Genomic DNA, 12,540 nt, shown 5'->3' with positions numbered 1-12,540 from the left:
CTTCAAGTTCTATTTATGGATATTTTGCAAATAATTTTGCTTGAGCCTGTCTTTTTTTCTCCTCCCTTCCAAAGTCATTCAGATATGCATATGTGTGAATTGCAATTCAGAAATATTGGACTCCCTTTGACTATTCCAAAACCAGTTTATTCCATTTATAATTTGAGGGATGCCTTATTGCTTAAAATCCAGTTTTATTTTGGGGCAGTCCCAACTGGTTTAGAACCAAAGCAGCAGAATACATTACTAGGGTCATGAATGTTACACTTTAAAAGTACTGATTACTAGTAAAGGCAAATGTTTCATACAATGACTGTGTTGTGGCAAGGAAGAATATTGAGACTAGCTGAATGTCCATCTACATCTTCTATATTCTTAATAACAGATGGCTGAAGGATAAAAATAATTTTCCTAGTGCAGTGCCATTTTAGTTTTCATGCTCTGCAGTTTCACTTCTGGAATTTTATTTGGATGAGATTAGAGGGGAAGAATGCATACACCTCAAAGTGCTACATACACTAGTAAAAGACACTGGAATAAGCGTTCAACTTATGCAACTTACCATACATGTATTCAAGCCAGTGGAGCTGTAAGCTGAAGTTGCAGAAGCTGAAGATCTTCTCCAGTAGGCGTTAGTTATTCAGAGAAGTTTAAGTCTGTGGATTCCTGTTCTGGGTCTCACACGCACAGTATAGGACAAAATAATGACTTTCAGAGCTTTAACTAGACATTGAAATATCTTTTTCAGGTATGGTATTTTTTTCTTCATGCATTTGAGTTAGGTGAGTCTTTTGATAACCAAAATGTTTATACAGCAGATGTCTTGACCTTAATTCATTAAAACCAAATATTTTTTTGTTGCTGTTTCTTTTTTTTCTGATGTATGCAAATATTCACACAATTATTTTTTTGGTGCCAATTCAAGCTGAAGTATAAGGTACAAATCTTCCAATTATTGTGGAAATTTCTAAAATCTGAATCTTATCCACAACATGAAGGGTGTACCGCAGTAGGTATTTCTGAAGAGCAGCTGACAATGTGCTCAAATTCCTTTTTTCTTTTCCTCTTTTTGGACTTTTGGGGAGTTGATTATGCAAACAGCCACGGGCCTTTCCTCATCTATTCATTTTGGATTTTGCCTATATATTTTGCTGGACTTCTCTACAGAACATTACCTATCTGAATTGGGGGGGGGGGGGGGAGAATTATCTTGGATTATGGTGGTATTTCTTAAGGAGAGGTTCATGCTGTGTTACAGCTGCCTCTGAAGCTTAAAAGCTACAGGTCTTGCGTGGAATCCAGGCATGAAAACTTGCATATATATGTGTGTGCATATGTACAGAAGAAAAGCTTTTTGTTTGGTTGCTTTTTTTCTATGATGACCTGAATTTCTAAATTATTCTTGTTTCATATTTTCTTTAAGGATAGATGTATGATGAATTCAGGACCAAATTTATAATGAGAGAGATCTTTGCTAGTGCAATTTTGTTATCTTTGTGATTTAAATAGGCTAAGAAAAATAGTGATCTAAAGGATAGGAATTCTCTTAGTTTGCAGAAAGTATTACTTCAATGTTATTAATTTATTTTTGACATTCTATTAATTTCAGCATTCTGCCAGAGCTCTTGATTGTTTTTAAATAGTTATGAACTGCTTGCAGGTTACCAAATAGCCCAAATAATTACTCGGTGATTTAGATTTAGAGTGACGTTTTCAAAGGAATGAAAGGATAACTAAATGAGAACTTCCTAAATTATCTGCCCTCTGAGAACGACTCCTCAATCCCATCCTTTTTATTCCAGTAAAATTCCACTGCAATCCAAAGAAAACCCAAGTTTTATCTGAGTCAAGATTTGCAGATGGTGATGATTATGTTCCATTCATCACCAAGATCTTTAAAATAGCTTTTATTTATAAATGTTTTCCATCTTCATTTTGCTTTTCCAGTTCTCCACAAGCAGCCAAGAGAAGTGTGCCTTTGCTTGCTGGAACTTGGAAGGATTGCAGCAAGGTAGGTGAAAATATTTAAAGAATGAAGAAATATTTACATTCTTGGCAGCAGTGGCTATTGAGAGACTTACTACATCAGCACATCTCAAGCTAACTTTCGTGCTCATTAGGTTCAAGGAGAATGCTTGTCTTGGTGTCACTCAAGAATATCTTGTGGGCGGTTGTTAACAAGGATAATAAATTCTCTGTACTATCACCTCAATGAAGGTATTTGTTGGCTATCCTCGTATTAGGAGGGGGGAGAGTTGAGAATTTTTTTCTGAATAAATCTTTGAACTGTTTCTCCTTCTAAGAGTCAGAACTTTCTATAAACAAATTAAGTTTCATTAACTTTATTGATAATAAATTGATCTTCAGATTACCTAAATCTGATATAAGCAACAGTGACTCTTCTGTCATTTATTTAATAAACTTAGCTCTGATTTTCACCAAGAGAAGAAAAAGAGAATTGAATTAACAGTCTGTGTTCCATCTCTGTCAGATATTTCTAGCCAGGCTGGACCCTCAATACGCTGTAGTATTATCTTTGCTATCAAGACAACGGTGGCTTTTGCTAGACAATCAAAATGATGGTAATTAGAATGTGATTCCCCACACCCCCACACCCCTTTTGGCAGATGCAGATTTAAGCAGTGTAGTGTGTAAGATTTACTACAAAATACATGTGCAGCGGTGCTAATACCCAGTCTTGCATGTAAATTGCAGTTGCTGTCACCCATGTGTATTGAGCTGGAGTGCCTTGCTATTCAAATAGTTGCATTAATTTCAGAAGAATTCCTTGTGTTTACAATCAATGCGAAGGAGACCCCTGTTTATTCCTAGCTTAAGAACTAGTATTCTCATGTTAAGATTGCATTATGGATATTTGTATTTTGTGACAGCAACTCACTTGTGAGGCTGCTTGACTAAATTTGTCTCTCAATCAAGTTTCAAAATAGCCATCAGTGGAGGTTCGCATAGAAGTAGCATTGGCCAGAAAAAGATTTCCAGCTTGCAGTAATTTTCTTAGCTCCCTAAAACTTGAATTCAGTTCAACATGGCCAAAAAAAAAAGAATTTAACTTTTCACGAATAAGAATGTCTTCTGATCTGTAGGTGCTCAATTAAATTGATTTTTCACAAATCTTAATTTACCTGAGCAAACAAACTGTGCTTTCAGGATCCCCAACCTGGAGATAGATCTTCCAGCATCCAAAGACCCTGTGCCCAGGGTGTAGCTGTCGGGAAAGTCTGCCCCAGGTTGATTACGTGATAATATCGAGCTTCCGCAGGGAATGCAAGTCAGTGGTTAGGCAGTGCTGGATTCTGCTAAAGTTGGTTGATTTAGATTAATCTCATTTTGCAATGAGATTTGATTTCTCAACAGGTCTAGAAGAGCATTAACGTAGAACCTTACCCTTCATACTTGTCTTTTGCCTTAAGCTCCCACGTCTCAGATGTTCTGTGCTTCAGACATGAAAATAAATACTGAACATAGTGTTTCATTTATTATGCATATCTATACCTTTGCCTTTAAAATATTTTAATTTTATTTTTAATTATAATACATGTATGTTACCTTATACCATTAATGTGTTTTATATATTATATTTATGTTACTGTACTTTATTTTTGTTTATACCTTAAGGGTCAAATAACATATGTCTGTCTACTTGTTCCTGCTGTAACATCTCTTCGAAAACAAACACCCTATCTATAATCTTGTACGTTTCCAAGGTGCATAAAAACTGTTGAAGGGGAACATCAACTTAATATAATAGAAAAGCAAATATGTGATGTCACTTTTGCCCGAGGTGTGTTAAACTGGAACTGTATGGAAGAGGAGAATAGACAGTTGCCTCCATTAAGCATAGGCAAGAGCACATTAACCTGACACTGTTGCTGGGCTGCTTTCAACAGCAGAGAAGTCAGATGCAATCTTGCTTTATGAAGCAAACTGGATCTGTTGACAGTCTTAGGGGTCTGCTTTCCTGAACAGGAGCCACAAAGATCTTTGAAAAGATGCCTTGATATGTTTTTAAAGAGTGAAAAGAGTAAGAGACACTGAATAATTTCCTACTTTCCTGTTTTAGAAGTGGAAAGATATGTTCAAAGTGGCTTATTCATCACAAGGAGCGGGCTCCTGGCCCTGTGCCCAGCTAGACCACTGCTAGTCTTCAGGGTGGATAACTCCCATAAGTCAACCTAGGTCTGTCTTCTTCATGAAAATAGGCTTGGGATTGAGGCACAAGTGAGCAGCAACGGGGATTGTTTGAGTTCTGCTAAACTTGAACCCGTTGAACAGATATTCGATGGAGGAGGGGAAATGGTTGATAATTTACCTATGCCTTGGCAGTGCTTTTAGCATATTCTCCCGTTGCGTCCTTTTAGCCAAATTAGAGAGAGATGGCCTGGATGCATGGACTACACAGTGAGTGGACAGCTGGTCTGACCATGCGGCTCAAAGAGTGGCAGTTCAAAGCCTGGATACTAAGTAGAATAGAATAGCCTGATTAAAGTCTCCTGGATTTCAGTTGTTTATGAAAACACAATTCTAAGGTAATCTGTGAAATTACAGTAGCTAAAACGGGCCCTCCTGTGCACTGCAGATATCATGTGGGTCGAGTGAGAACAGTTATGAGAGAGGGAAGCGTCCTACCAGATGAAGTTGTGCATTGACAATATGCGGTGGGGATTGCAGTAGGTTGCACAGGTCCAACATTCTCCCAAAGTAGTTTGAAGTCAGAGTGAATCATTTAACCTAAAGTGGCGTGAGAGCAGAATCGATCACTGTGTAATCTCCGTAATCGAGACTTCATGGAAAATGTAATTATTTGCAAATAGGTGTATATGTGCTGTCTGTGTGTGTGCTTAAAGAGAGATTATACGATGGAAAACATCTAAATTATCTTTTCTGCAGAAAGAATGAAGTTTTTGGCTAACTATTAAGCTCTGGGGGGTTAAACAACCCCCACAGGTCTTTTGAAATTACCGTTGAGCAATTTTGAGATCTTTCTGCTATTGTATTCATTTTTTCCTTGGTAAAAATGGGAAGTGGTGCTCTAAGAAGTCTATTGGAGATCACGTTACCGACCAATGCTGCTTCATTTGTAGTTATGAGAAGGCAGGCAAGAAAAGAGCAGAAAAGGAAATTCTCAGCATACCTTCCAGACCAGAATTTGCACCTCTACCCCTCCCAGGAAAGATGTGGTTTTTACCATTTCAGTTTTCGAGCAACTTTCCTTCAGGTTGATACAATATGTGGGAATAAATGTGTGTATGTTTGTTTGTTCATTTGTTTTATTTTTCAACTCCTCACCAGAGGAATTCAGAATACTGGAAATACAGAGAACTTTAAAAGTCTGTCACAATGACAAAAATTGGGCATTATGGAAGGCAGTAGAAGCAAAGAAGCAGCATTGCTTAGAGTGGAAGAGTTTTATTTGATGAGTAAGGCTGCATGCAGGTGTAGCCTTAGAGCCCTGTGGGAATTTAATGATTTACAGCCTGTCAGCATCTGCAGACAGACAGGAAGTAAATGGATTGTATAAAGTGCTTGCTTCAACGTTGGATGATTTTTCATTAGGCAGACTGCACCAGTTAGAAGCCAATCCAAGCACAGATTTGGTCCTTGGTTTTCTTTATATTAATTTACTCAGCAGTAGTGTGACTAAATTAAAAGTTATAAAAATACAGAAGATAGTATACGCGCTTACGCCCTTTCTCTGTTCACTTCTAACATTATTATGGAATTTAGCTTACATTTTCATAATATATTTGTTACTGCTCAATATTTTAGTGTCCAGATCTTTACCTAGATAAGCCAGCATAGTTCTGCATCTGGGCTACGAACTATTCTGCTACAGAAGAAAATATGGTTTCATTTATGCAAGTAGTTTGCTATGACAATCCTACCTGGCATGATAACTTTTCCAAGCTGAAGTCCTTCTCTGAAAAAGGAAATCTTTCCATTTTTCTGGGTTTTGTTCAGTGTTGGCAAAGGAAAAAAAAAACAACAGAGGGGAATTACCAGTGATTAGGAAAATGGGATGGGCTTTTAGACTTCTGACATCTGTGCAAGCTCTGCTGCTTGCTGTGAGATAGTGACTTAATCGCTTGCCATAAAGCTTTCAAAAGCAGGCATTGGTTTACAGAACCTCGCTCCCCAAGTGCTGTGTTTGAGATGCTCCATGTCAAAGTTGCGTGTATTTTGGTTTAGTTGGAGCTAGAAGTGTTTTGCTGCTGTAAACAGAGATCTGAAGACTGGCTGTTAAAATAGGTTAGAAGAAGCATTAGCCGCTTCTGAAAAATATTGGCCATGTCTCTATTTATTTATCTATAAATTTAGTGCAATAATTGAGACCAGGATAACCTTTAATCCATTTTCATCTGGATTTCTTTGAAAAATACTAACAACACAAAATAGAAGTTGTCAATTTGAAAGGATGTTGTTTGGGGGAGGGAAAAAAAAAAAGAAAAAAAAAGGGAAAAGTGAAGGTACTGAACTTGAACCTTTCCTAGATGGTATAACAATTTTTGAGGCCTAGTGTTGTTCGTAAATTATTCATTCGCCAACATATATGTTATCAGACAGAGAAGTTGAAACAAACCTGTATATCCTGTAAATTTGATCACCTGAGAGATACCATCTCAATATTTTGTATTATTTTGGAACGATGGCATTAATGATTGATATATTTTATACATGTTTACTAATGTATGTAGTATTCTGTTATTGCACAATAGTGCCATACAGAAAGTATAAATTCTTTCCACCGTTTTGTTTTAAAATATGTAATACTTCATAAGGACTAGTAATTTGTTTGCATGTTTCCAAAAGGTTTGGGGTGGAGCCTCCTGGATTAATAAAGTTGGAAAAAGAGATTGAACAAGAGGAAACGCTTTCAGCCCCCCTTCCATCTCCTTCGCCATCACCAACAAAGTCTCCTGGCAAAAAGAGCACAGGGAAACTATTGGATGATGCTGTAAGTTGTGGGAGGAAGCTTCTTCCTATCTGACCTATTCTGATATGCACTTACTTGCAAAGCACACAGAAGCCTGAGTTTCACATCTCACTGTATTTTAAAGATTTGCAGGCTGATAGAGTTAATTTATTTTTGACCACAATTGTTTATGCCTGAAGTTTGGAAAAAACGTCGCACTGTGTAGGAAGGAGATTTGCAGTTCAGCCTAGCTTTGTGCTTAGGGCCAAGTTCCCTTCTTATTACTCTGTTTTCTTTTTCTGTTCACTTCTTGTTCATCAACTCCCACTTAGTGTTTTGTCTGAGAAGGGACTGAGTCAGGCCTAGGAGATTTGGCCCATACTGACTTGTGCGGATTGTTAACAAACACTTCTAACTTATCTCAGCCTAATTTTTATGCTGCTGTTCGGCATGTTTCTGATGCGGTAAAAAAAGCAAGCTTTTTTCCTCAGTGTTAGAAAGTAAGTATCTTTCTTTAAATGTCATTAAACTCTTTGCACTACACTGTAGTGTTCATTTCTCTGTTGCAAACCCTAGTAGAGTTCATTTGAAACAGCTGGAATCAGATGAAAAGGACACATTTTGAGACCATGAAGAGGTTAAACTTGAAAAGTAAAAATATATTCTATAAAAAGAAGCAGTTACTATAGTAACTGCTATATTACAAGGTAGATGTGCCACCTGGGAGTTACAAAGCACTTCTTGAAAAATCCATGTGCCACTTTTTCGTTACAAAGAGCAGACAGGATATAATGTTCGTTCATTTTATTGAAATACTTTGTACTATTTGATGCAAATAATTACATTTAACATTTTTTATATTTTGCATTTCTTCCTTAACTTTGCAAAAGCACCCACTTATGTTTCAACAGAATTGAGAAAGAGCAGTCATGTGTAGAATGAGGGTGGTGACTGCATATCTTGTAGGAGTGGAACAGAGAGTATGAAGGTTGTCTCCAACCACCTTCTTTAATTTAGAAAGCAGTAGGGATAGAAACAGAATGGAATTCATCCAGCTAGATTCCTGACCCGCACTGCCCCAGACACTCACACCATAAAATAGCAGCAGTGCTCACATAGTCCAGACACAAAATAAAATAGGATATAATTCTTCCCTCTGCTTCCTTATTTGATTTCCAAATTCCACTCAATAATACTTCTGCGCCCTTTGGGACAGTAAGGTAATGGAAGCCTCAATAGCAGGATCAGCAGTGAAGGTCTCATTATCCTCTGTTTTACACCAGTATAAATCTGTTGGCTTTCATTCTCCACAGGACTATGCTTACACAGTTCACACTATGCTCTGGTTTGCTTACACAGTCCAAAACAACCTTGAACCTGTTGGGTCCAGCTGCTCTGGGTTTTTGCTTGCTCAGATGAACCCGGGTAGATGCAGCCATTAAGGCATAGTTCACACTATCCATTTTCAGCTTTGAATTTCAGGAGTGTCTCCGGAGCTGATAACTGCCATAGGTTATTATGCCAGAAATCACATAGTATTGGGCAGCATTCAGAGGACCATTACCAAATAGTCCTCTATGCACAATCCCAGTCTTGGTACCACATTCCAGGAGATACAGGAATGCACCTTTTGGATCCTTAGCAACCTGTGCTTGGATTTAAGTCATTGATCACTGCCTTAGTATAAATTATTCCTACTGTACACTGACTATCAAAATAGTTTGATTCTCCAGAAATGGAGGCTAATACTCAGCCATTGGTTCATAAAAATCGCTGGAATAATTAATCTTAAAATAATTCAGTGATTGAACATTCAAACTGAGGACAGCTCATCTGATACTTGAGAAACACTTTTTGAGTGTAAAATACATGTAGAGTTCCACAGTTAAGTGTTATTTTTAAATGAAATTTTTCACAAAAATGTCATTCGCTGATTTCAAAAAAGAGCTAAGAATAATTATAAAAAATATTCCATAAAGTAAAAAAGTTATTCAGATAACAACATTGAACAATTTCAGAAATAATTGGAAATCCTTTCAATCGATCAACAGGACTAGTTTCAAAAGCATTTTTGCTCCCTATTCTAGTACAGAAGCAATAACTGGTTAACTTTTTAAATTTCTTTCCAGTTTACTTAACATACTATAACTTAATTCTAAAAGCAGATCTGAAAAATGCTTGTACTTCAGAAGCTTTTCCTGTTCATTTACTGAAGATAACCAAAACACCTATCAGAATATATAGCTTTGCCCTGATTTTTTTTTTCTCTGAAACTGTTTAAGACTGATTTGTTAGCTATTCTGAGACTATTCTTTCCCAGATCTCAGACTTTTTTTACAGGCCTTGGTTTACAAACTGGATTTGAAAACATCTTTGGAATATTTTTTGAAGTGGACAAAACCTCTAGGAAGTTCCTCCGGCATTTTGCATTGTTTGACACTGACATACTAGGTCAGCATTCATCCAAGAAAACTGCAGTAGTGCGATTTGAATGTCAAATAAGAGTTTCTCAGCCAGATCTGCTCCTTTGGCATTGATGGCTGTGCTACTTTCAGATCACTGCAGAGTACCAAATATACTTTTACTAAGCATTAATGCCTTTGGTAGCACATGCAAGGCCCAGTTTTCACAAGAAGCTGAAATCAAGCTGATGTAGCTGATAAAAAGCAGGAAATTATTTTTTATCTGTATTTTCTCAGCCCTTACTGTTGGCAATGAGAGTACTCTTGAAGCTCCTTTAAATTGCACTAATGCCCTCAGGTGGAGATCATCAAAGGGTAGTTAGCAATACTGGGGAGCATCTTGGCATGGATTTGTGACTGTTACATTATTCTCTGTATACTTTTTTTTTTAAGGTGCTTCTGTATTTATTAGAAGGGAAAAATACATTATTATGACATCTTTGTTTTGCCTGCCAGCTATATTAGCAACTCTGACAGTTGAGCTGATTGACTGCTAAATACTGAGGACACGTCTACAAAAGTTTGATGCTGAACTCAAATTAATAAACTGTTTGACTTCAGTTAAACAGTGCAAATTCTGTGTTGAACTGTGTGACACTCATCTCTATTCTGACTTCATCACAGCTTCTTGACGTTGGAAACACCATAGTCTGGGATTACAAAAATATGCAGAAAATTAAGAAAAAATAAGAAAATATCAATGAAGATTTAAATTAGTGATATCCTGTTACGGCGCATGTCTTCTTGAATGTTTTGCCGCATGTGTTATTTTTAAACAGTTTCTATTAATAACTTCCATGTTTTTCAGGTTAAACACATTTCTGAAGATCCACCTTGTAAATGCCCGAATAAGTTCTGTGTGGAGCGTCTTTCACAAGGAAGATACAGAGTTGGAGAGAAGATTCTCTTTATTAGGGTAAAGGTTTTATTTTTTATTTTGTAGTGAATTGCTAGTATCTGCTATCTTCCACTTTTGCAGTGATATCACTGACTAACGGGAGAAAATATTTTCTCATTAACCGTCACTGCCTGTTTTTTATGACACTGTCAGCAAATCAACTACAGTGGGTTAATTTACTCAAGGAATTACTAGCAAGTGGTAGATCCTTCTAGCTTTAGGTCATCAAATTTTTTGTCTTTGATCAATGGCAACCAAAAGTTTTCAGAAATGGAGATGACTTCCTCTCAGTTCGGTATAGAAAGAACATCCACTTCATTGAAATGGCCGTGCTACCACTTTGCTTTGACCGGTGGTATTTGGCAGGTCAGGAAACAAATCAAAGACTTTACGATCATTGAATTGCCAAGTCACGACTAAGACACAGTGCTAAGGTAGGGTGAGCAAAACTTTAATGTCCATAGTACTTCATTTGATTAACAGATATTTCCAAACCCAGTGTTGTATTTCAGACTTAATATATGTAGTATATTAACTCCCATAATACAAAGTTAATTGTTAATATAACTATTGGCTAGTATTAATATCTGGCTGAATTTAGCACAAATATACTATCCAAACTTAATTTTGATCCTCGTAATCTTCTCTATATATGCTTATGGTAATAATAACGAAGATATGCTAATCATATTATTCTGTCGTAATAGGTTAAGAATCTGATTCATGCTGTGCTTTTTTCCATTTTCCTCTCCACGTGTGCTGTTCCTGAGTAATGACTTGACAAAACGATAGCTCTTGCTCTCAAATAACTGTTATCCCTATTTTGCTAAAGGCATACAACTGGGAACTGATAAAACTGAGGATTTAACACTTGTGAGAACAAAAGAAGTCGGAGGGACTCCTTCCCCTCTGTAGAAGTCAAGTTCCTAGTTCAACAAAACACCAGAGTTCTTGCTCTGTCATAAACTTATGCTTAACTTAGAATGAAGTTAAATTTAGATAAGGATTTAGGTTTTCTCATGTGTATAAAGTTGAGAACATGTTTAAGTACTGTGCTGAACAGGGATTGAGAACTCGCAATTAATTCAGTAATAGCTCAGAAAGAAGAAATACAGGATTTGTCACAGATAGTTTGAGATTTAACATGCTAGTATGAAGGATTAATAGCTCTTCTGTTTCGTATCCAGTGAGACTTTTTTTAAATTCTGCAGTATTTTTAGGTACTAGCTTTATTACTAGCTTCAAATGACTTTGAAGATGGGTAATGTTCATTAACCAAAGATCCCAGTAATCTGGCACAATTTGACACTTCTGTTTTCTTCCTTTTGATTTTAATTTCAAATAACAATATCAAAGTATTTTTAATCTTCTAGTTTTGATAAACTAAGTTTTTCTGCCAGAATGGTGAGTGTCAAATTCCCTTTTGCTGGCTTCTTTATTGTGCAACCTAGTCCAAGTCAGACTTCATTCCAAGTTTGCAAACAAAACACCCTTTTCATATCACGCTACTGCATTCCAAGTCGAACTGTGCCAAAAAATAACGGTAATATAGATTAGACATTAAACTACAGTATTAGAGATCATTCCTACAACTCTGATAGCAATGGAAACTTGCCATGAACTTCAGTGGGAGCAAGCCCATATTCCTAGGTTTTAAAAGTCAGTTGTCTTTGGGTTTTGGTTAGTTTGAACGTCATTTTGGAATGCTTCACTGGATCACAGTAAGTTTCTACTCTTCGTTCTACATGCTTTTATTGTGTACATAAGTAGATTTATTAGCCTTTCTTTGGAATTCTTTGGACATTTGTGAGAAAACACATTTGAGGTGCGTAGCTGACTCTTAATTTTGTTGATATTTGGCACCCTATTTGATGCTGCTGAGAGAGTTCCTCCTACGTTATATGTTCTTTACACAGCCAGATATATGCCACTTGTTTATAACCCAATGTGTTCAGGTTGAATTGAGATTGAAAGTTTTATTGTTTTAAGTTTCCTTAGTATACCCATTACTGTCTCTATTAACTTTCTCCAGTAACCTATATAGTACTTAAAACGTATACAGTTTCAGTGATGTTACAAGTATGACATGTGATAAAACATTACAGGTGCTAAATTTAAATTGGGATTAACACTCATCAATTGATGTTAAAGATTATATTTTTTCAGAAAATATTTAATAACATCACATCCATAACAATTTTTTTATTCTAGTTTATTCTAGTCCTTCTTTTTGTTAATTTATAATCTAG

At 36.5% G+C, this 12,540-nt stretch overlaps 1 protein-coding gene across 4 annotated transcripts in view; it reads left to right on the top strand.

Moving 5' to 3' along the window:
- GAS2 (growth arrest specific 2) overlaps positions 1–12,540 on the top strand; it is a 96,739-nt gene that overhangs the window by 45,736 nt on the left and 38,463 nt on the right. For all 4 annotated transcript variants that reach the window (XM_075755339.1, XM_075755337.1, XM_075755338.1 and 1 more), the window contains exons 5-7: positions 1,948–2,011; positions 6,829–6,973; positions 10,202–10,309. In XM_075755339.1, coding sequence (XP_075611454.1) covers positions 1,948–2,011; positions 6,829–6,973; positions 10,202–10,309 — 317 coding nt within the window. The remainder of the gene's footprint in view (positions 1–1,947; positions 2,012–6,828; positions 6,974–10,201; positions 10,310–12,540) is intronic.

The sequence above is a fragment of the Balearica regulorum genome, chromosome 5 (genome assembly GCF_011004875.1).
Source record: "Balearica regulorum gibbericeps isolate bBalReg1 chromosome 5, bBalReg1.pri, whole genome shotgun sequence".
Lineage (NCBI taxonomy): Eukaryota > Metazoa > Chordata > Aves > Gruiformes > Gruidae > Balearica > Balearica regulorum.
The sequence above is the reverse complement of the archived record's forward strand: the minus strand, read 5'-3'. Positions and strand labels throughout refer to the sequence as shown.